The sequence below is a fragment of the Gigantopelta aegis genome, chromosome 9, assembly GCF_016097555.1.
Source record: "Gigantopelta aegis isolate Gae_Host chromosome 9, Gae_host_genome, whole genome shotgun sequence".
NCBI lineage: Eukaryota > Metazoa > Mollusca > Gastropoda > Neomphalida > Peltospiridae > Gigantopelta > Gigantopelta aegis.
The window spans coordinates 22,306,902-22,332,215 of NC_054707.1; the positions used below are offsets into that span (position 1 = coordinate 22,306,902).

At 36.7% G+C, this 25,314-nt stretch overlaps 1 protein-coding gene across 1 annotated transcript in view; it reads right to left on the minus strand.

The window, feature by feature from the left end:
- The window catches only part of LOC121381241 (palmitoyltransferase ZDHHC17-like), a 28,340-nt gene extending 3,521 nt beyond the window's left edge, over nucleotides 1–24,819 (minus strand). The window contains exons 1-14 of the mRNA XM_041510467.1: nucleotides 24,765–24,819; nucleotides 22,000–22,238; nucleotides 20,428–20,505; nucleotides 20,159–20,229; nucleotides 17,439–17,577; nucleotides 14,236–14,398; nucleotides 12,948–13,073; nucleotides 11,046–11,185; nucleotides 7,615–7,715; nucleotides 6,351–6,475; nucleotides 5,782–5,938; nucleotides 4,509–4,592; nucleotides 3,079–3,239; nucleotides 584–741 (exon numbers count right to left, since the gene is read on the minus strand). Coding sequence (XP_041366401.1) covers nucleotides 584–741; nucleotides 3,079–3,239; nucleotides 4,509–4,592; nucleotides 5,782–5,938; nucleotides 6,351–6,475; nucleotides 7,615–7,715; nucleotides 11,046–11,185; nucleotides 12,948–13,073; nucleotides 14,236–14,398; nucleotides 17,439–17,577; nucleotides 20,159–20,229; nucleotides 20,428–20,505; nucleotides 22,000–22,238; nucleotides 24,765–24,818 — 1,796 coding nt within the window. The 5' untranslated portion in view covers nucleotide 24,819. The remainder of the gene's footprint in view (nucleotides 1–583; nucleotides 742–3,078; nucleotides 3,240–4,508; nucleotides 4,593–5,781; nucleotides 5,939–6,350; nucleotides 6,476–7,614; nucleotides 7,716–11,045; nucleotides 11,186–12,947; nucleotides 13,074–14,235; nucleotides 14,399–17,438; nucleotides 17,578–20,158; nucleotides 20,230–20,427; nucleotides 20,506–21,999; nucleotides 22,239–24,764) is intronic.
- Between the last annotated feature and the right edge of the window lie 495 nt (nucleotides 24,820–25,314).

Below are 25,314 nucleotides of genomic sequence, written 5' to 3' on the forward strand. Positions count from 1 at the left end.
GAATTTTATCCATCCCACATCCCCTCAACTGAATGTTGGACGTAACCACCTGTCTGAATTCTACCCATCCCACATTCCTCAACTGAATGTTGGAAGTAACCACCAGTCTGAATTCTACCCATCCCATATTCCTTCAACTGAATGTTGAAAGTAACCACCTGTCTGAATTCTACCCATACCACATCCCCTCAACTGAATGTTGGAAGTAACCACCATTCTGAATTGTACCCATCCTACATTCCCTCAACTGAATGCTGGAAGTAACCACCAGTCTGAATTCTACCCATCCCACTTCCCCTCATCTGAATGCTGGAAGTAAGCACCTATCTGAATTCTACCCATCCTACATCCCCTCAGTTGAATGCTGGAAGTAAGCACCAATCTGAATTCTACCCATCCTACATCCCCTCAATTGAATGCTGGAAGTAAGCACCTATCTGAATTCTACCCATCCTACATCCCCTCAGTTGAATGCTGGAAGTAAGCACCAATCTGAATTCTACCCATCCTACCTACATCCCCTCAACTAAATGTTGGAAGTAACCACCTATCTGTAATGCATGCTAGAGACTGGGCTACTCACTGGAATGGACTGATAATCTTGGGTGCTTTCTGAGTGTGTGTGTGTCCCTCCTCGCACACACCGGGTTCACTGCTGTTAGGACCCTGTTCATACCGGTGGAAGTGGAAGTACCGGCCTTGATTCAGTCGCTCGTTGGATGTCATAGCAAGCCACATTATCTGGACATAAGCGAAGAATGATTAAATAGTAAACACAACACAGTCAAAAATAATAATAAAAAAAGGCTCAGCATTTCACACTTGTATGACAAAAACACATGTCTTTTTTGACTAACTTGACATTAGAGCTGGGCGGTATACCGTATATACCGTTCGGTATCGGTATTATGTCAATACCGATTTACCGTACTGAGCAAAATTCAAAATACCGAAATTTCGGTATTGAAAAATATTTCCCGGAAACCACTAATAATATATCTGACGAACGCAAAATGGGTTGGTATAAATCAGACGAGAGCCTTGTGTATAGAATTTAATTGTATTTAGATGAAATTAGCGGGTGAGCCTTAACACAGGCGTGCATTTTAAGCCGAGTATACCGAAAATAAAGCTCGATATCGGTATCGTGTCAATACCGAATACCGTACCGATACCGAGGTAAATCACCCCAAAAATACCGATATCGATACCGAACCTCAAATTTCAATACCGGCCAGCTCTACTTGACATCCAACAGGTGATGATTTATAAATGAATGTGCTGCAGTGGTGTCATTAAACAAAACACACCTTAACTTTGGGATCATCAGAATGGATGGTAGTACACATTAAGCAAGCAGTCTTCTGGACATTCTTGTGACTAACTTCAGTTTTATTTGCTTGGTGACCACTTTCCCATCAACACAAGCCATAAAATTCAATCAATTATTTCACTACCATGTCAAAGAAAAGCAAAACACGAAAAAACAAATACTTCACCCTATGCTTTAAAACCATTTTGAGTGTGAAAAAAAAGCATAACTTTTGGACTTGAACTGTATACAAATATATTATGGTGTTATTCTTATTCTTAAATGAGTGCCTTAGCCCAGGCCCTGTACTTATAAAATTTGATTTTAGACGCCAGGCTACAATACACACAGACCCTCACAAACAGTATGGAGACCAAAGTTTGAAATTAAAAATAAATGAGCCAGACTCTAGCAAGGTCTATGCTGTTTGGAAAATCGCCAAACCTGAATTAAAGTGGAGGCTAATTTGAAAATTGTGTGTTGTTTGTAACTGTACCACTATTTTTCCTGTGTGGCCATCTGAAATTTGTCTTTGGCTACTGATTTTCTAATCATATTTGCCAAGTCACTAATAACCATGGCTTGTTAAACCCTGATCTAGACTAGCGGTTCTGTAAGACAAGGCTCTAGAATTTAGGCTAAATAAGGCTCACAGCAGAAATTCCTTCCCACTTCATTACGAATGTAACCTCTCTTGCTTAGTAAAATATTCACAGTAACTCTCCGAAGTGGTCAGACTAAACCCACAACTAAAGCTGATGTGAAATGACAGGTGTGTGCAGGCATCGAAATAAGTCGAGAACGGTCGTTCAGGTTACCGGGAGGTTACCACATGTTAGAAAAGTCGAGAACAGTGTTTCGTTCTCGATAAAAAATTTCAACGAATGGTAGTTTCGTTTCCGAATGTAAACCAGGCAATGCATTCAGGACTTCTGCGTTTCATTTTCTCGTCAGGAATTGCATCGATGTTCGCGCGCAAGTCACTCCGCGTTTAAGCAGCGTCCACTAAATGAATTTATGTCCGCGTTTTGTTTTCTCGTACAAAATTGCATCGATGTTCGTGAGCACTTGTAAATTGTAAAGCAATTTTGGCAGTCCGTGTTTAAGCAGCGCCCACTAGATAAATTTACTTCCAGATTTCGTTTCTCGTATCGATGTTCGCGCGCACCGTTAGAATTTCAGAACGACCGCGTAGTAGTAACAGGAATTCAATTCTAACTTTCATATAGTTGTGGAAACCTATAGGTTACCAGACTATATTTTGTGGTAACCTGTAAATGGGTTACCAGACACAATGCTTATTTCGATGCCTGTGTGTGGCATGGATAACCACAAGAGAGAAGCACCTGTCACAGATGGAGAGACAAGGACTGGGATGTGGAGGTCGACAGTGAAAGAAGTTGCAACATATGAGCTACCAGATTGGGAAGAAATGAGGTTTGTTTTTGTTTTTTCGACACCACTAAAGCACATTGATTTATTAATCATCGGCTATTGGATGTCAAATATATGGTCATTTTGACACATAGAGAGAAAGCCTCATACATTTTTCCTTTAATAGCAAGAGATCTTTTATATGCATCATCCCACAGACAGGATAGCACACACCACGGCCTTTGATATACCAGTCGTGGTGCATTCACTGAAACGAAAAACAGCCCAATGGGCCTACGGGAAGAAATGAGATGAAAGTCAAAGGGGAGAAAGGAAAGGGGGCACTGGGATAGAATTTAAAATTTAAAAAAATACAAAGCACTGTCCATTACCTGATAGAGCTGACAAGCCAGCATGGCTGTCACCCAGGTGAGGTGGCCGAGGGCATTGAGAGCCATCCAGGCCACCCACGGTGAAGTGTGGAGAATCTTGTAACTCACACCAGTAATTCCATCATCATAAAACGACATGGGCGGGCACCGGTTCTTCCAAACTGAAAACAGAGAGGAACGATTCCTGTTGTTGTAAGATTTTAACTTGGACGTGCACAACAACTTGGTAGTAAACACAATATCTATAGTAAATTTATAGAGAATAACTAGTTAAAAATGTAGGATATTGTCTTTATCCCGTGAAGGTAAGAATGGGAAATTTCTCATTCAGCCTGAACAGAATAAAGCATATATCCTACCTCATTAACTAGTTATTGTCTTTATCCTGCAGACCATAAAAATTAAGGGGAAAAGCTATTATTTCTGTTATTTCAGCTACATTGTACGATGACCTAGAGGTCAAATGAGCAATTTTGTAATGTAGCTATGGGTGTGACTTATTCTGCTTCTAAATGTTTATGACTTTGTGTTATCCGTCATCATAATACGCAAATAGAAACAGTGGTGGCAGGATAAATGAAGATATTATAGTATTTAATTCTGTCTAAATATACTAGTATTATTTTAATCTTTTTTTTCATTAGTAGCAAAGGATATTTTATACACACCATCCCAGACAGGATAGCACATACCATGGCCGTTGATATACCATTCGTGGTGCACCGAGTGAAACGAGAAAATAGTGGTTCAAAAAGTGGTTTTTCGGCAAGTATTTTGGCTCAACAACAATGGCGGCACGTTGCAATCATTTTCAGGGATCGATAGCTGATTGTGACAACTAATTTCATAATAAATTGGATCGTTTTACCAATAACGAAAATCACCAAATATTGGGATATGAATTGTAGGTTTTTTTTTAAATTAAAAAAATTCTGGTCAGAAAACCACTGTTATCGAGAATAATGGACATAAATACTGGACAGCTGGCCACAAATGCCCAAAAGTAAATGTGACTTTTTAGATTTTTTGCATAATTTTAATCTATAATAATTGATCTAAAATATCATAAAAATTTGAAAAACCCATGAAAATAATACTTTATGATTCAAATATGAACTTTATTTTATGTATTTATAAAACATTTAAGTGAATATATGTGAGTAAAAATTATAAACTTGAACCCACTCAAAAATTAATCTAGTAGTCTAAGAATTAACAAGCTTGTCGTTTTTGCCGTTTCTTTCTCCCAAATGCAAAACTAAATTTATGTTCTGTTCTACTGGACAAGCACAGCAGAGCTCGCTGGGTTGGTAGCGAGCTCTAAAGATTTGCAAACAGGGAGTCCTTATGACACTTAAAGTTTTGTAAAAAAAAAATTGCACACTGATAAATAGGATTATAATATTATTGTAATAAGTGATTTTTCTTACACTGGACACAACCATAGAAACACCAGGACAACAATCCCATTAAAAAGATGAGGTATCCAAGAAAATACTTGTGATTAAATGCACCTGAAACAGAACAAAACGAAAAGGAAATTAAAGTGAAACAGAACAGGAAAAAATGGCATTTCATGATAAAGTTTATTTCAACAGTCAGACATTAAAAATAAATGAATAGAAAGAAAAAACCAATTGTGTACATGAAAATCTGCACATGCATGTAACAGTTGTAAACCTACAAGCAAATATAAAAGTCGTTGATATGCATATACAATATGCAGCTGTTAAGCCACAGTCAACCATGATGTAAGTCAAGGGATAATGCTAATCAAGTGTTCTTAACTAAAAACAAAAACTCCCCAAAACATAATCTGATTACATTTCCTTTTCTCCTGGGAACAAATGAATGAATGAATGAATGTTAAACAACACCCCAGACAAAGTCAATACTAATATTTTGTCAAAACAGTGTATGAATAATGAATGAATGTTAAAATGTATTTGTATCATATTTTAAACTTAGCATCAATGATTAATTTTTTTTTTTTTTTTTTTTTATACAAGTACACAAATAAAAGGTTAATGGCACCCAGCATATCAATTATAAAATAAATCAATGATACACAACATAAAATAAAATCATCTATGGTCAAATCTGAGAAACAGTGTATATAAAGCTGTTCTATTCCAACAATTAAACTATAATTAAGAACATTTATCTGGAATTGATTTTTTTTATATTATGTACTATTTATTTCATTTCAACTTATTTTCATGCTCATATCCAATTAAAATTCAAGCACGCTGTCCTGGGCACACACATCAGCTATCTGGGCTGTCTGTTTAGGACAGTGGATTTGCTGTTGTTAGTGAAAGAGAAGAGGGTGTAGTGGCCACCTACCCACGGAGTCGTTAAAATTTGCTCTGAGTGGGAGCTGGTACTGGGCTGTGAACCCTGTACCTACCAGCCGTATGTCCGATGGCTTAACCACGATGCCACCGATGATGGTTATGTACTATAACAGATCAGTGTTACTGAACTTGTTTTAAAACTGTTAAGAAACGCTGGTGATTGTGTGCAGCATTTGCCACTCCTGAATCTTTATCATCATTCCGAAGTTTTTTCATACTGGAAATAGCTATTTTGTACGCATAATTATTTTTATTTTTTAAATGCAATCTAGTACTAAAGAAATATGATATTTTCACAAATATCCCGGTGAATCAAAGTGCCAGGGCTGATCCAGCGTGATCTTACCGACACAGTTGTAGACCCAAGGACAGTGGTGGTCAAACTTGGCCACACACTTGTTGCAGATCGAACAGTGCTTGGATCGGATCGGTTTGCGGATCAGACACGTACTGCAGAACTGATTCAAAGACAAAGTCTGCCTTTCAGCCAGGTCAAGAATCGCCTGAAAAATACACAAAAATTAACTGTTATAATAATAATAACCTACTACCCACTGCATGGTGCGGAACACTTAGTGCATTTGTAATGTGCTCAAGTTAACATTTATTTATTTCAGTTCAATAAAGAAAAGCTGCTGAAGATAACTAAATGGCTAGAAATATATAATTTCATTTCTCTGTTGTTTTTCATTTTCTAGTCTACTCCTACCGATAAAGCAGCAAGGGGAATTTTTATATGTACTTCCCCCATACAGGACAGTACATACCAGTCTTGGGCACTGATTGGGATGGGAAAACAGTAAGTCCTTAGAGGGTAATCGATCTTGCAACCCATCGCACCTCAGGAGAAATGGAAATGAAAGCTTACTTTGATGTTTTTTTTTCTGTTTGTGCTACACAACTGACGAGTCTTACTTTGATTTTATCCTCTCTGTTGCTCTTGATGTATCCAGGATCTGTCATCATACACTTGTAAACATTATAAAACAACAGTGCACTGTTTAGCAGCAAGCCCACATTTTCCCACATTCCATTCACATCTAATACAAGTTAAGGAAGCTGTAAATCCAGTCAATCAATCAATTAATTAATTAATTACATGTATGTGTTGCTGTCATTGTTGAGATTCGTTTAATGTATGTATATATGTGTTGCTGTCATTGTTGAGATTCGTTTAATGTATGTATATATGTGTTGCTGTCATTGTTGAGATTCGTTTAATGTATGTATATATGTGTGTGCATGAGTACAGTGGCATAACATGTTTACACACACAAATGATATTTTCTGAGGAATTCGTGCTAAAATAGACCTGTTTGAACAAAGGAAATTTTAAAAAGCCATTTTATGCTTAATGGTACATTAAGTTTCGGTACCCACTGGCATTAAACAACATTGGTATTCACTTTGATCTACACCGATTAAGAAAAGAAAACATTTTATGCTTAATGGTACATTAAGTTTCAGTACCCACTGACGTTAAACAACATTGGTATTTGCCTTGATCTACACCGATTAAGAAAAGAAAGGCCAGGATTCAAACAGAATCATTTAAAATAAATATATTAAAGAAAATTAAAACAATATTTTGGGGTGTTTTTTCTTGTTCAGTACATATTGAATTTTCTTGGCATAACTCTTTTATTTGGCGTGTATATAAACGCTTGATGCAAAAAAAAAAAGCCAAATAAATAACCGTTTGTGGAAAGATTTAAGTTATTAAGAATGCAGTTGTATTTGTTACTTTTGCATTTATAAAACTATAAAAAGATGTTCAATTCTAAAATGACTGAAATTTGTTTTCTTTAACACCATTAGAGCATATTCATTAATTAATCATCGGCTATTGGATGTCAAACATTTCGTACTTCTGACTCGCAGTCATCAGAGGAAACCCGCTACATTTTTCTTAATGCAGCAAGGGATCTTTTATATGCACTTTCACACAGACAGGAAAGCACATACCACGGCCTTTGACCAGTTGTGGTACACTGTTTGGAACGAGAAAAAACCCAATCAGTTGAATCCATCGAGATGGTTTGATCCTGCAATGCAAGAACCTCAAGCGAGCGCTCAACCTACTGTATCAATATGAAAACACCCACATAAAACACCGAATTTTGTTAATCATGCATAAGTGGAAAACAAAATCCACCACACATAACGAATCAAAGGATACAAGGGAAAAAGATGGTAAACCATGTCAAATACATCCAGAACTTTGTGGCAAAATACCACACAACAGGGATTACATTCATCGCGCTATCATCAAAGAAGATACTGAAAAATTAACACAAGAAATTAAAGCATTATAATTATATCCACAAGGATGTACCACACTATAGTAAAGATAGTTAATATCCTGACAGATATATTTTATATCTAGACTATTAATGTTACCATCACTAACTGTAAACAGAGAGTACTATACGAACTTGTGTGTCATACTGATTTTAAGAAATGAGTCTTGTATTGCCAAGAGCATGGGTAATACATGAATCTGACAAAGTTTCATAAAATGAGTACAATTCACACATGGGTATAATAAAGTCTTTATTTTTCTTATTATCTCTAATATCTTCTCTCTTTTTTTATTAATAACAAGGACATTGCCAAAATGTTTCAACTGTAACAAGGAGACAGCGAAATGACATCATTTTGGTAAGCGATTACCCAGTGCTGAGATTGGGATAAGCCACATTATGTTGTTATGTCACTTCCAAAAAGTCTCATGAAATTTGTGATGGCATGTGATGGGTACTGGTAATAATAAATATCAAAAAGTTGTCTTTAATAGATAAAAACTACACTGACAACATAATACAGGCCTCTACGTTAACTTTTCCATTTAGGAGCCAGATGACACCTACTTCTATTTTTATACAGATAGTATGAAATGTTTTAGTCGACAAATTTAAAAAATGGTAACATATGCAACCAAATCGGTCACAGTGTAGAGGGCTGTAATATACATACACCTAACAATTTACAGGTGTCATAAACAATACAAGGTGTAATAATGCAGTTGGTGGCAATCAATTTCATATATAGTCTGTTTCAAACTTCCAAGTGTTTTGTCATTGTTCTTCTATAAAAGGCAGGTTTTTTTAGTGTTTATTAAGCTTGTTATTTGTATATATAGTAACAGGCCATCATAATGCTAATACAATAGGCGTCTTAGCTCAGAACAGGGGATATAATAAAACAGGTGGCGCGTCACTCGTCAGGGTCCAACAAACTAGGACAATAGCTGTATTTTTTCATTGCTTTGTCATTCTTTGTTATATCACGATCATAAGGGACCGAAACCTTATCGGCTCTGTACAGGACGGACTATAGTATACGCTGCAGTTAACGGTTACCAGTCGTTACCAGTTGACGTTTGTCTATATGTGTACTGAGATATGGGGGGCGGAGTCAATAATAATAAAGAAAATATATGTATATTGTGGATAATAGTATTAAAAATATATATAATGATGACGGCTCTGTACAGTACGTTTCTACACAGGGCGGTCTAGTATTTTATATACTTAGATATGGTGGAAAACACATTAACAGTAAAGGGTATAAATATATATTTTGTATCGTTCCTACACAGGGCGGTCTAGTATTTTATATACTTAGATATGGTGGAAAACACATTAACAGTAAAGGGAATGAATATATATTTTGTATATAAAGAAAATATATGTATATTTTGGATAATACTGGGAAAAAAAAGAATATATATTTAACATGTGCGTGTGCGAGTATTAAAAAATATATATAGTGATGACGGCTCTGTACAAGACATTCCTACACAGCACGGTTCTGCACATGACGGTCTATAGTATACACTGCAGTGAATGGTTACCAGTTGACGTTTGTCTACACGTGTACTGAGATATGAGGGGGGAAGTCAGTAATAATAAAGAAAATATATGTATATTGTGGATAATAATCAATAAAATATATATGAAAAGCCAGGATTGTTTTTATATATCGTCAACGTCCCTAACTGCGTTATGCTTCAAATTCCGTTCACTTTGTTTTCTCGTGCACGGTTCGCGCAATCAACATCCGATTTGTTGTCATCGGCATGTCGTTCATTTATAAGGTTTTTCTTCACAGTTCAGGAACATTTTTATAAACAATAAAGTTAAGAAAAGTAAGTATCTAAATACAAAACTTTACAAACCCCTAAAACCATTAATTTTACTAAGTCGTTTTTGTTTATTCCTTAAAATTACCGATATGGGGTCCACATGACCCGTAGAAATTGACTTAAAATGGAGAAAGATGAATTAACATTCGGTGCGTGTCACATGACCTCACGCGTTCCAGATCAACAAGGCCAAAGAATTTAATTTTTATGATTTTTAGGACCTCTGTTGTTAGAATTTGTTTTCAATTATTATATTCCTGCAAAAGGTATGCTACATTTTTGTGCCTCTATTGTAGTGAATAGTATTCATTATCCATTCATAACAGTTGTAAATAATTTTGAGTATATAAATTTTGTTAATTTAGAATCAATTCATTAAAAAAATTATATTTTACAAAATATGCGCAAGTATGGACATAATGCCTGTCAGTATTGACATCAAGTGTGAGCGATATGTGTTGATAAAACGCGGAAATTTTTCCTTTAAAACAATTGAATAAATTAAGTGTTCGGCAACTGTACCTAATTAAGAAACATATATTTTTTCATGTAGTTGTCTTAAAAATGGAAAATGATGAACTGCACATGCGCATTACGATACTTTTTGCAAACGCATGCGCCTGAACGCAGTTAGAAACGTCGCACTTTTTCCTGTTTACTGTAGGGTGTTTCACTTTTGTTTACTAGAATATATTTGTTTTACATCCAAATTGTTGATTATTTTACGTTAAATGTTTAAAATCTATTTTGTTACACGTATCGTAGCTAAAAAATGTAGAATAATATTTCCGTAAATATCGTATTCGTGTTTTTGTTGTTAGGTGAACGCAGTTTGGGACATCGATGGTATAACGTGTGGGTGTGTAGTATTAAACAAAAAAAATATATATAGTGATGACGGCTCTATACAGGACGTTCCTACACAGGGCGGTCTAGTATTTTATATACTTAGATATGGTGGAAAAGACATTAACAGTAAAGGTAATAAATATATATTTTGTATAATACTCAATGCGTTCGTGTTGACACTGTATGAAAACTTTGCCGCATAAAAACTCAACTTTGCCACCCAATTTTTTTTTATGTACTTTTCCCAATTAGACAGACAATAAGAAAAATGCAACAAAACACATTCTGATATTTAAAATATTACTTTACTGTTAAAACAAACTGATACGTAATTTCAAGTCACTCAGTTGGTCGCTTATAACCTGAAGCCAGTCAGAGACAAACCAGGTTTCTGGGACCCTGTCGATCGTCACGCCATCTGGAATAGAGTTATTTCCACCTGTTTCAGCTAAGACGCCTATTGTCATGTTTTTATTTCAGGAATTTTCCTGAATCATATATGTAAAAAGCAAATAACATAGTAGGGTACAATTTATGTGAATAGGACTTTTAATCAAGAAGTATTGAAACATTAGAATATCTATTAACATAACATTATTATAATGATAACATACTTTGTAGTCAGTTTCCACACCCCGAAAAATATCATACACAGTGCCACCTTCTCCGGCCACCAAAACGAACTTTCTGGTATCCAGCCCATCAAAAATATAGCCACAAAGGGGAAAATATAAACCACGTATTTCCTGACCGTCTGAAAAAAGAAGAAGAGTAAACATTAGTGAATACAAAATAAGAGGAAACCAAAGGACTTTCACCCAGCTGTTATAATGTAAGGTTTTTGATTTGAACAATACAAAATAAGAGGAAACCAAAGGACTTTCACCCAGCTGTTATAATGTAAGGTTTTTGATTTGAACAATACAAAATAAGAGGAAACCAAAGGACTTTCACCCAGCTGTTATAATGTAAGGTTTTTGATTTGAACAATACAAAATAAGAGGAAACCAAAGGACTTTCACCCAGCTGTTATAATGTAAGGTTTTTGATTTGAACAATACAAATAAGAGGAAACCAAAGGACTTTCACCCAGCTGTTATAATGTAAGGTTTTTGATTTGAACAATACAAATAAGAGGAAACCAAAGGACTTTCACCCAGCTGTTATAATGTAAGGTTTTTGATTTGAACAATACAAATAAGAGGAAACCAAAGGACTTTCACCCAGCTGTTATAATGTAAGGTTTTTGATTTGAACAATACAAAATAAGAGGAAAGCAAAGGACTTTCACCCAGCTGTTATAATGTAAGGTTTTTGATTTGAACAATACAAAATAAGAGGAAACCAAAGGACTTTCACCCAGCTGTTATAATGTAAGGTTTTTGATTTGAACAATACAACATAAGAGGAAACCAAAGGACTTTCACCCAGCTGTTATAATGTAAGGTTTTTGATTTGAACAATACAAAATAAGAGGAAACCAAAGGACTTTCACCCAGCTGTTATAATGTAAGGTTTTTGATTTGAACAATTCAAAATAAGAGGAAAGCAAAGGACTTTCACCCAGCTGTTATAATGTAAGGTTTTTGATTTGAACAATACAAACCTCAAGTGAATATCTAACCCTGCACTCATTTCCACTCTCAGCCTTAAAAGAATGGCTGATCTACTCAGCCCCCATGCTAAGAAAACTTTAAACATCACTGGACTTCCATTACTGGTATATAAACTACTAATAGGCTTTCTGTTAGTGATCAGTATACACTGGCATAGGAAGTGAGGTGGGGTGGGGTGTGGAGGCGGGGGTAAGAGGGTCACATGCCCCCACTTTGTACCAACAGCGATGGTTTTTATATATAAAGGAGGCTTCTGACTTTTTCTTTATATAATATATATATATATATATATATATATATATATATATATATATATATACATACGTCTGCCCCACCCCACACACCACTTTTTGGCACCTTCCTACACCTGTGGTACATATATAAACAAAATTCTGACAGTACTGCTAAAGCAATACATATCCTAATTTCAAGAGCAATAACTCTGTGCTATATGGATATATTGCCATTAAAGTCAAACTTCATCTGTAACAGCACATGATCAAAATATACCCAAAATTTCAGCTCAATATCTCAAGGAAAGAGAAAAAAACCCCATCCGGAAAACACACTTTCATATCTCCTAATTTCAAGGGCCATAACTCTATCAAAAATGGGTAAATCATCATGAAAGTCAAACTTTGATCTGTAGCCAGCACATGATAAAGCTGCACAAAACATTTCAACTCCATATCTCAAGGCTCTGTGAAAAAACCCATTGAGAAAACTATACGTGGAACAGACAAATGGTCGGACGGAAGACAACATTTGGTCCCCTCTGGTTGGACCAGTAAGGGACTAATAAAACATGCAGCCGGATTTATCTTCCATAAAATAATGTGATTCATCCTCACAGGGATATAACCAAGTAAATAGTTATGGTTGTTATTAACTAATACTGACCTTGTTAGTTGTGTATTTCTGACATGGGTGTTGCTGATCTAAACCTTGCATGTATCTCTCGTCTCTTAGCTTCCTTGCCAGTCCAACATTTTTCATTTGCATAGCAATATCTAATGGAGTCTGGCCCTATAACCAGATAAGACATTTATATTTTTAACATGAAGAATATAATCCGAGGACAACAGCAAAAGTTGGTATAGTGGTTGGTGTGTGGCATAGATACCTACAGGAAACAAGCATCAAAATTGGGATGGCAAGTTGAATTGAAAAAGAAAGTTCAAGATGTATTCTATCAAATAAGAAAAATTCATACGAAAGTCAAATGAGAAAAAGAATAAAAGGCCTATTGGCTTATAAAGCTCTGCTATTTAATTTACAATTTAGTCATGTTCAATTTTTATTTAAATTAAAACAATTTAATAAACATTAAAAAAAAAAAATGTCTTAGTTTGTGAAAACTGTCCCTAAGAATAATTGTACAGAGTTTCAGATCTATCCTATTAAAACTCTAGAAGAAGATAAACTTTCAATTTTTCAAAAACATTTAATAAAAATTCCAAACTTCCAAAATATCTGTATTAGTTTGCGGATTGTGCTTCCGATGATCATTGTACCAAGTGTCAGAACAATTTAATCAAAACTGTAGGAAGGAAGACTTCAAAGAAAAACGGTTTCTGGACCAACAGGCGGACAGATGCCGGACAAATCAGTATTAGAAAAGCTCTGCTGACAAATGTCATAGCGGAGCTACAAATGAAAAAATGAAAATAAAACTTTCTATGTACATAAAATAGTACTAGCATTTAAAAAAACAGTTAAAAAAAGTTTGTTTTGTTTAACGACACCACAAGAGCACATTGATTCATTAATCATCAACTATTGAATGTCAAACATATGGAAATCCTGACACTTAGTCATCAGTGGAAACCTGCTAAATTTGTCCTAATGTAGCAAGGAATCTTTTATATGCACTTTCACACACACAAGAAACGTACATACCACGGCCTTTGACCAATTGTGGTGCACTGGTTGGAACGAAAAAAAACCCAAAACAGCTGAATGCATCCACTGAGGTGGTCCCATCCTGCGATGCAAGCACCTCAAGTGAGCACTAAATCGAGCGAGCTGAATCCCATCCGTAGAATTCTAAGAGATGCTCACCATGTGTGTTGACGTTTGGTTTGTTATTTGTATTGTATTCTTGGTAGTTTTATTGGTTAAATATACAATGTACCAAGTCATTATTACATTGATACGATCTGTGTCAGTGACTTTACAACATTATAACCTTTGTGTTTTCTGCATCAATACTTGCTCCACGCTTCAGCAGAATGTTTATGACGACGTGGTTGCCAGTGAGACAGGCCCAGTGGAGTGGCGTGTTTCCCTGAAACTTGTCCGCCTTGTTGACTATCGCTCCAAACGTCAACAGAAGCTGCAGAGGGTCATGGCTGAAATGTACAGTTAACTGTATAAATATTGTGTACATAAAAGTTGATCAATGAAAATGATGCACAGAAATAAGGAATGAATAGCTGGGTGGGTAAATGAAAGAATGGATAAGGCCTGAACATTTGCAGTGGCAATGGGCAATGCTGCTACAAAAGGCTGTTCATTTTATTTGCCACCGTAAAATCAAGACAAAACAAATTTCGCCCCTCTCGCCCAGATTCAAAATATTGTAGACACCTTAACCAGTCAAGTTTTTCTGAATATTGTCATTTAGTATATTTTGGCTTGTTCTGGTATGGAAGCATACAAAATAAAAAGTCACAACAACGAGGCTATGCAAATGACACATGGGAAGGTGGACCGCTTTGCATACCACAAATCAAGAGTCAAAATCGGGTAGCACTGCTCAGCGGTCTGTACAAAACTGTTGAAACCTAACAATGTCTTATATTCATGGCAATCAGTGACAGGATCACAGATGGGAAACTAAGTCAATAGCTAGAAGATATACTGCAGTTATATTTCAAAGTGAACAAACACAGACAGACATGTCATTTTCGCGACGCTGTTAGGAATTTGTTTTGTTTTTAAACACAAATAGGGCTGTCACATTTACAAAATTTTGTAAATGTTTAAATGGGACCTATTTAGCTATTAAATGAAACGATGCGATTTAAACGGTGTAATATTTAACTAACTGCTAGTTCATCAATATAATATAAAACCTGAGGCACTGTTCACACCAGCTATAAATAATTGCTGTTTCTAGGTAAAATACTGGGTATAATAAGTCTTTCTTAAATATATAAAAAGGTAACTTTTATATTTCACGCCCATTACCATATGGATATTTGCCACCTTCAGTGACAATTTTAGGTCCATACATGTAGGTCAAATATTGTTAAAGCCGCACACCCTAGTTCCATCCAGCGAAAATATATTATAATTTGGTTAATCTACAAACCTGTAACACACTTAGATCACGTTTTTATCAAATGGAGTGAAAAAGCAGGTTTTATATCGATAAATACCATGGGAATCCCCATGTCCCAATTGCTTGAAATAATTTTGAAAGTCAGTATTCTGATGTCACCGGTAGATGTCGCTTGAAGCACAACAATGCCTACGTCACGACAAATTTCACAGACTTGGGGTGCGTTCCTTTCACCTCTCCTGGACATGTTCCAACTGTTCTGTCCTGGTTGTATCCCCTCTCCAGATATCGTAAGACTTAGCAAAATTATTGGTTTTAAGGGTTTGTAACGTTTTGTATTGAGACACTTACTTGTCTGAACTTTATTGTTACTGAAAATGTTCACGAACTGTGAAGAAAAATCTCACAAATGAACAACAACAAATCGGATGATGATTGTGCAAACCGTGCACGAGAAAACAAACCGAACCAAAATGATAATGGTCACGTGATATACCAACGTCTGTGACATTGAAATGGAAATATCCCCTCTGAAAATAGATTGGACCTCGCTTGCTTAACATTTTTTCTCGACAACACGTCTTGTGAAAAAATGCAAAAAATGCATTTCGTGGTTTTACAAACATCAGGATTACCAAAAAGCACTTCAGGTGAATAGAAATGTGTATTCTAAATAATAAAATGTAAGTAAAGTGCAATTTTATTTGTGAAAAATGGGGTTTAATAGCGAAAAACAACGCTGTAATGGTTAACAGATAAACGTAACTAGGGTGTGTCCCTTTAAAATAGCAATAAATTCACAATTGTATGTAAACAAAAGTGTGATGCCAGATAAGTGTAAATTGTAATGAGCGTCACATTATTTTTACTTACAGTTTTGAATATATATATATAATCACTGTAATTAACCCCTTAAAACTGGAAACCACTCTAGTCTGAATACCGAACCAATTACCTGGTCCCATTGTGTTTTATTTCATACACATTTTACCTCTGAATATCAAACGATCAAAAACTTTCAAGAAGTGTCGCCCGTCTCGATAATACCAATCAGTTTATTAAAATCGCGGTCTTATTGACAATACCAGATGCAGGGTCCCACAAATCGAAACCCACTTATTTTAAGATATATGACCAACTTCTGAATGCACACTGCGCAAGTGTAAAAAATCGGAAACTCCCGATTAGCTTCCGAATGTTAACGACTGCGTGTATAAGGAGATCGTGTTCGGGTGAAATTATGCAAGTTACTGAAAAAATTTTTTAAATACTTTTTCAAAACTTAAAATAAGTTTTTATTAAATACTTTTTCAAGACCTAGAAAATGATAAACATAAATTCCATACTTTTCAAGGATTTCCAGACTGTGTACGAACCCTGCAGATAATATGCGCATGCTCGGTGTAACATGTCCTAGAACAATGCTTAATTGTTATTTGCCAACCATACCCAGTCATATGTCATGTTCATACACAACCAAGGTTTCTGCCAGAGGGGAAAATGGGTATGGTGCCATTTTTTTTTAAAGTTAATTTTTTGACAAAATTAGTTACTCTTTATCATTACTGTATGATTTTCTTAACCTAAACTTAGCCCATTTTCTTTCTGGGGGAGGCCCCTCATATCCCCTGTTGACTGGTTGCATTCAATTCTGTAGCGTCATACCCAAATATTTCTTTCTAGCAGAAATACTGACATCCAATGGATAATATGAACATGTGCATATTGCACTAGCTATGATCACAGTAGGTAATCTGGCCGAAGACAGTGAAGTTGACAATAAATGAAACAATTAGTGGTGCAATAATGATTGACAATGGTCTGGTCGTCCGGTTTCAAAGGTACAAATTGCACTAAATAAAGAGTTTGGGACTGAATTATTAAAGATGAACGATTCTTACAAAATGTCCAAGATATGGGATCTTTAAAACAGGCTACAGTAGTTAACCAACAATGTGCAAGTAGACAGACAACACTGGAATGCTTTGTTAAGTGACGAATACAAATGCAACTACGATACAGATCACTGTTCGGTGCATCAAATATTCAAGTGTATCATTACAGCCCTAGTGCTCAACGACATCTACTTCTGTTGCACCGCTTACCCAAACACTCTATAGGCCGACCACATCAGAGCTGTCATGCCATTCCTATCAACCATGTCCACATCCTGGCCTTTTGCGATCAAATAGGCTACGATCGCAGTGTGGCCAAACTGAGCTGCCAGGTGAATACAGCTACATCCTGCAAGAGATACACACATTATTAAACTGTGTCATATGTAAACACAGAAGTTCACACCGCCGCGACACTGTTGTTAAAGTTACAATCAATGCTCTCGCTGGTTTATTATGGGGAGTGAGCGACACTGCCCCTTCACTGTTGTTAAAGTTACAATCAATGATCTCGCTGGTTTATTATGGGGAGTGAGCGACACTGCCCCTTCACTGTTGTTAAAGTTACAATCAATGATCTCGCTGGTTTATTATGGGGAGTGAGCGACACTGCCCCTTCACTGTTGTTAAAGTTACAATCAATGATCTCGCTGGTTTATTATGGGAGTGAGCGACACTGCCCCTTCACTGTTGTTAAAGTTACAATCAATGCTCTCGCTGGTTTATTATGGGGAGTGAGCGACACTGCCCCTTCACTGTTGGAAAAGTTACAATCAATGCTCTCGCTGGTTTATTATGGGGAGTAAGCGACACTGCCCCTTCACTGTTGTTAAAGTTACAATCAATGCTCTCGCTGGTTTATTATGGGGAGTGAGCGACACTGCCCCTTCACTGTTGGAAAAGTTACAATCAATGCTCTCGCTGGTTTATTATGGGGAGTGAGCGACACTGCCCCTTCAATGTTGTTAAAGTTACAATCAATACTCTTGCTGGTTTATTATGGGGAGTGAGCGACACTGCCCCTTCACTGTTGGAAAAGTTACAATCAATGCTCTCGCTGGTTTATTATGGGGAGTGAGCGACACTGCCCCTTCACTGTTGTTAAAGTTACAATCAATGCTCTCGCTGGTTTATTATGGGGAGTGAGCGACACTGCCCCTTCACTGTTGGAAAAGTTACAATCAATGCTCTCGCTGGTTTATTATGGGGAGTGAGCGACACTGCCCCTTCACTGTTGTTAAAGTTACAATCAATGCTCTCGCTGGTTTATTATGGGGAGTGAGCGACACTGCCCCTTCACTGTTGTTAAAGTTACAATGCTCTCGCTGGTTTATTATGGGGAGTGAGCGACACTGCCCCTTCACTGTTGTTAAAGTTACAATCAATGCTCTCGCTGGTTTATTATGGGGAGTGAGCGACACTGCCCCTTCACTGTTGTTAAAGTTACAATCAATGCTCTCGCTGGTTTATTATGGGGAGTGAGCGACACTGCCCCTTCACTGTTGGAAAAGTTACAATCAATGCTCTCGCTGGTTTATTATGGGGAGTGAGTGACACTGCCCCTTCACTGTTGTTAAAGTTACAATCAATGCTCTCGCTGGTTTATTATGGGGAGTGAGCGACACTGCCCCTTCACTGTTGTTAAAGTTACAATCAATGCTCTCGCTGGTTTATTATGGGGAGTGAGCGACACTGCCCCTTCACTGTTGTTAAAGTTACAATCAATGCTCTCGCTGGTTTATTATGGGGAGTGAGCGACACTGCCCCTTCACTGTTGTTAAAGTTACAATCAATGCTCTCGCTGGTTTATTATGGGGAGTGAGCGACACTGCCCCTTCACTGTTGTTAAAGTTACAATCAATGCTCTCGCTGGTTTATTATGGGGAGTGAGCGACACTGCCCCTTCACTGTTGTTAAAGTTACAATCAATGATCTCGCTGGTTTATTATGGGGAGTGAGCGACACTGCCCCTTCACTGTTGTTAAAGTTACAATCAATGCTCTCGCTGGTTTATTATGGGGAGTGAGCGACACTGCCCCTTCACTGTTGTTAAAGTTACAATCAATGCTCTCGCTGGTTTATTATGGGGAGTGAGCGACACTGCCCCTTCACTGTTGTTAAAGTTACAATCAATGCTCTCGCTGGGTTATTATGGGGAGTGAGCGACACTGCCCCTTCACTGTTGTTAAAGTTACAATCAATGCTCTCGCTGGTTTATTATGGGGAGTGAGCGACACTGCCCCTTCACTGTTGTTAAAGTTACAATCAATGCTCTCGCTGGTTTATTATGGGGAGTGAGCGACACTGCCCCTTCACTGTTGTTAAAGTTACAATCAATGCTCTCGCTGGTTTATTATGGGGAGTGAGCGACACTGCCCCTTCACTGTTGTTAAAGTTACAATCAATGCTCTCGCTGGTTTATTATGGGGAGTGAGCGACACTGCCCCTTCACTGTTGGAAAAGTTACAATCAATGCTCTCGCTGGTCTATTATTGGGGGGGGGGGGGGGGGGGGGGTGGTGAGAAACAATGCCCCGTCACTGTTGAAAAAGTTACAATCAATGCTCTCGCTGGTCCATTATTGGGGGGGAGGGGGGGAGGGGGCATTGCACACACACACACCCCTTTTATGTTTTGCTGGCCCCCTTTCAGGTTCTGTCGTCCCTCTTTATTTTGACACATCCGACTATATTTTATGTATCAGCCGACTTTTCAAGTCTTTAAATACCATCCTGGGACTTTGAGGGGTCAGCCAATTCATAGTCAACAATTTTTTTTAAGAAACTAGAATAAATAGAGAATAGCTGGCTATATGAATCTGCGGCTCTCAGTTTTAACAAACCATAAACAAATCTCATAGAGGAATCAATCGGAGCAACATGTGAAATGTTTGAAACTTGGCAGATATATATTTCTTGAAAAGATTTTTACCTTCTCCATCTCGCAATGAAGGATCTGCACCATGGGACATCAAAAGAACAACCATTGACAAATGACCTTGTCTGAAAAATACATTTAAATTTTTTATTTAATTCAAATTCAATGGATGTAGTATGTTAAAGTCATTTCTGCAGTGATTTTTCATCAGTTCATGTACTTCAATTAGAGCAAAATGTAACAAACAAAAACAAAAAGTATAAAAACTAAATAAACTAAAAAACATTAATTTTGCAAAGTATTAACAAGTCTTGCATACTTACCGTGTAGCCCAGTGTAGCGATGTTGAGTTTAAATCTCCTCCAAATCTGTCAATCACAGCATCCTTAGAAATGTAATATCTACAAAGTGAAAACACAAGAAACAAAACCGTTTTAAATATATATATATATGTATATGTGTGTGTGTGTGTGTGTGTATGTGTATGTGTATGTGTATGTGTATGTGTATGTGTATGTGTATGTGTATGTGTATGTGTATGTGTATGTATATGTATATATATATATGTATACGGAACATACAATGTACATGTAATCGTATGCAATAAATAAAAAAATTATAACGAAATGTTAATTTTATACATCAGAGATTTATCCAGGATTTTTTGCCAGGGTCCCATGACTGACAGGATTTGAAATATTAATGCGAGTAAATCATACTTGGAAATTTTCTGCATAAAAATTAGGAATTTTCAGTGCCACTTTCTTTTAGGAAGAGGCCTACCGATATGTTCGGACCCACAGAACAAATCCCTGTATATTGAACCACCATGCATACTGCCATGTCGTTAAATTATAAAACTCTTGTGCAGTAATGTCTAATCATTTGACAGTCTCTTTTATACAGGGCTTTTAGATTATGGTAGCACATCTGATTATATTACTATTATTTAGTAAAAAATGTCTTAACTTAAAGTAAAGTAGGGCTAGTGAATTTTTAATCATGGCTAGTAAATTTATAAAATCACCAGGCTTTCAAGCAAGATTTTGTGAAAAATAAGGGCTTTTTTTTAGGGCAAAATTCTTAAAAAGTAAAGGCTATTTTTAGGAATTTTTAGGAATTTTTTGACAAAAATAAGGACTGAAATTCAATAATCAACATAAAAGAAAAACATTCTGTACTCACCTCCAGGGAGAACATAAATACCAAAGCTAATTACCAACTCAGAAGATCATGCCAATGGTCATCAACAGCGATATTCAGCATATCAATACAACCAGATTAAAGTAATCTGATATGGTGCAAATCCATGCTGAATATGATGCTGATAACCACCAAGATGTCTTCTGAGAAATACATTAATTCAACATATTCATTATCTGAAAGTATACTAAGGCTAGATTTAATTAATTCCAACACTTATTTTATGTTGCATTTATAAAAAAAATTCAAAATTTGAAAATTTTGGATTTTGACCAAAAAATTAGGGCTTTTTAGGATTTTGAAGCTTTAATAAGGAATATTAGGGCTGCTGTAAAAAAAATAAGGAAAATTAGGAAAATAAGGGCCCGCTTGCAAGCCTGAATCACTGATCCCATGGCTAGTGGATTTTATAAAAATTCTAGAAGCTCTGCTTATGATATGTAATACAATTAGAAAAGCAGGGCTAACTCTGGCACTCCCTAATTTCGCCAAATGCGAATTTTAGAAAACAACTGGCGAATTTTATTTTCACTTGGTGAACATAGCTCATGTATTAAGTGATATTTGGTTACAAAATAACCGGGTATCTATACAATTTGTTAGCTTAATAGATAATTTGGCGAAATTTTCGGCTGACCCAGAGTTAGCCCTGAAAAGAATTATATATTTAAAAACAATTGTTATCAATTTACTTGACAATATCGATTCTATTGTTGATGGCAGCCCAATGAAGTGGGCTGACATTTTCTCTGTCCATTTGGTTGACATCAGTTCCAGCCTTTATGAGCTCCTTGATTCGGTCAAACACTCCATACTGTGTGGCTCGAGTAATGTCAAAGTTCTTAAAATCTTCAGTGCCTGGTTGATTTGGCATTGCCTGTGGATAATCCATATCCGTAGTTGCTGAATAACTGTGCTGATGGTCAGATTCCTAAAATAAATAACACCACATATAAATTTACAGAATATTAAAAAATGTATACATACATGTATTTAACCATGTAGTTTTCACTAGGAAATAAAAGCGATCACTCCCACTCATGACAAAGACTGCATTGGTATAAATGCAAGTCTCTTGTTGTGTTTTTTTTGTGTCTGTGTGAGTGTGTTAGCATTTGATATGCTACATGTAGTGTTCCTACATGTAGTGTTCCTACATGTATCGTAATATTAAAATTGATCTGAGTGTCTAACTGACTTTCCATTGAAAAATGTCAAAGGTCAAGATCACAAGGTCAATATCTAAATTCAACCAAATTTTTGATTTCTTGCATAATGAATTTTCATGAATGTACAGTCATAGCAGTTGACAAACTGTTTTGGCTGCATTGTGAATATGTAAATGTCAAAGTTGAATTTATATCCATCATCAATAACGTGTGGACCCTCATAGTACATACTGAAATATGCAGGAAAAAACAAGTTTTGAACAAAAAACTATGAAATGGTTGTTGCCCATGGCAATGTTTGATGGAGACCAATATTATTCACTCTAATAATAGGGGAAGAATTAAAACGATTTGCATTTTTCAATGGATATGCCCTCTGACTGGATTTTGCCCATGTTATTTTGTAATGTTATTGTGCGTTGACTTTTTGGGACATGGCTGAACAGCGGAACCTGGAAATAATATCTGAGTGGGTCAAAGTTCGAGGTGCACCCAACCTTTCATCCCACAGATGAAGCTACCAGTCCTGCCATTTAGAGCTGGGTGGTATTGAAACTTCAGGTTCGGTATCGGTATTTTGGGGGGAGATTTACCTTGATATGAGTATGGTATTTGGTACTGATACAATACCGATACAACACTGATATAGAGCTGTATTTTTGGATTTAAATGCATACCAGAGTTAATTCTCACCCGTTAATTTCATCTAAATATACCGGCCTCGGTGGCATCATGGCAGGCCATCGGTCTACAGGCTGGTAGGTACTGGGTTCGGATCCCAGTCGAGGCATGGAATTTTTAATCCAGATCCCGACTCCAAACCCTGAGTGAGTGCTCCGCAAGGCTCAATGGGTAGGTGTAAACCACTTGCACCGACCAGTGATCCATAACTGGTTCAACAAAGGCCATGGTTTGTGCTATCCTGCCTGTGGGAAGCGCAAATAAAAGATCCCTTGCTGCCTGTCATAAAAGAATAGCCTATGTGGCGACAGTGGGTTTCCTCTAAAAAAATCTGTGTGGTCCTTAACCATATGTCTGATGCCATATAACCGTAAATAAAATGTGTTGAGTGCATCGTTAAATAAAACACTTCTTTCTTTTTCTTTCATCTAAATAAAATGAAATTCCATACACAAGGCCTTCATCTCTCTCTTCTTTTCAGATATTTCGCATTCATCAGATATATAATGTTAACTAGTGCTTTACTAAATGGTGGATAACATTTTTCAATACCAAAATTTCGGTATTTTGAAATTTGCTCTGTATGGCAGGGTTGAAAATTAGTAGTCGCCCGATCGCCCATGGATACCTTTATTGTCTAAGGATGACTAAGAATTTTACAAAGGTGGGCGAACATCGATTTTAGGGTCTGGCCAGTATGGTACTAGTTGAAAAAGAAACACACTGATACTGAATCGAAAATGACAACACACACTACAGATCTGGCAGCAGAAGACATAGAACATGTTCTATATTTTGACAGCACCAATATAATGAATAAAGATAAAATTAATATAAAAACATATTAATTGATTAGTCACATTCTGTGAGGGAAGCCATGGAATTCCATCAGGTTTGTCGTTTTAATGACCCTACCCACAAGCGGCGCTTAGTCTCTTCTTTTGGAAATTTGTAAAACGATATTTTTTTTAACATCATGTTCTGGTTTATGCAGCCAACTGCACAACATGTGTTGGGCATCGTGACCGTTAACTGTTGTAAATGATCGACCAAAGTTGCCTCATTTCACTATCAAACCATACGTAACTAAGGAGAAGCTTCACCGCGTCACGTGATAAACAATGGCGGCCAGGGGTCGAAGTACCCGTATGTTCGGTTCCGAGAATTGGTGAGAGACACATTTTTATTAAGTATTTCACAGTGTTCACATAGAAAATGGTCCTTGATTCGCTTGAATGCTTAGGTGCGCCGATACACCGGACAGCAATGTAATAATGATGTTGATGTTTGCAATGGTAAATGTTGTTAGTGCGACCAGCGAGAACCCGTTCTATTAGCAATCTTCATTTGAAGTCGGGCAATTTAACATAGATTTCAATGTCAGATGGCATCCGTGTAGTGAGACCTACATGTAAATAGGCTATATTATATCCAAGGGAAACAATCCAAATATTATGAAATAACACCAAACAAATGCAACAAAATATTTTACTTTCGTTATTAAATTTAGTCTTAGACATAACAAGGATATAAATCTGACGAATTCAGTGCATAATAATAATTTATAAAATATATTTTTTCGATCAAAATATTTGTATGAAGCAAACCTGGGGGAGGATCGGCTGCATTGGATTGCAGTTGGGGTCCACCTCCGCCATCATGATTTTTGTTGTTCTTCTGTATTTGTTTTCCACCAAACTGGAGCGCTCATGTGTTTTCTCAAACCTTTCATTTCAACTTATTTTCGTGCTTATATCCAATTAAGGTTCAAGCACGATGTCCTGGGCACATAATTTAGCTATCTGGACTGTCTATTTAGGACAGTGAGTTAGTTGTTAGTAGTTAGTGAGAGAGAGAAGAGTATGCAATGGTCGTTAAAACTTGCTCTGGGTGAGAGCCGGTAGCTGGTTGCGAACCTTTTTTACCTACCAGCCTTATGTTCGATGGCTTAACCACGATACCATCGAGGCCGGTTCTCCTGAAACATACCTATTGGGGATATTATAGCCATAAGCGTAATACGTGTACAAATGCACAGTGATTCGCTTGCAACACTATATAGCTGTTTGGTAGTAATGCAGCCCGAGTACTCTGACTGTAGGGGGCTGGACGGACATTTGGACAGATTTTCAGCCAGGGACGATTATGTCCGCACTG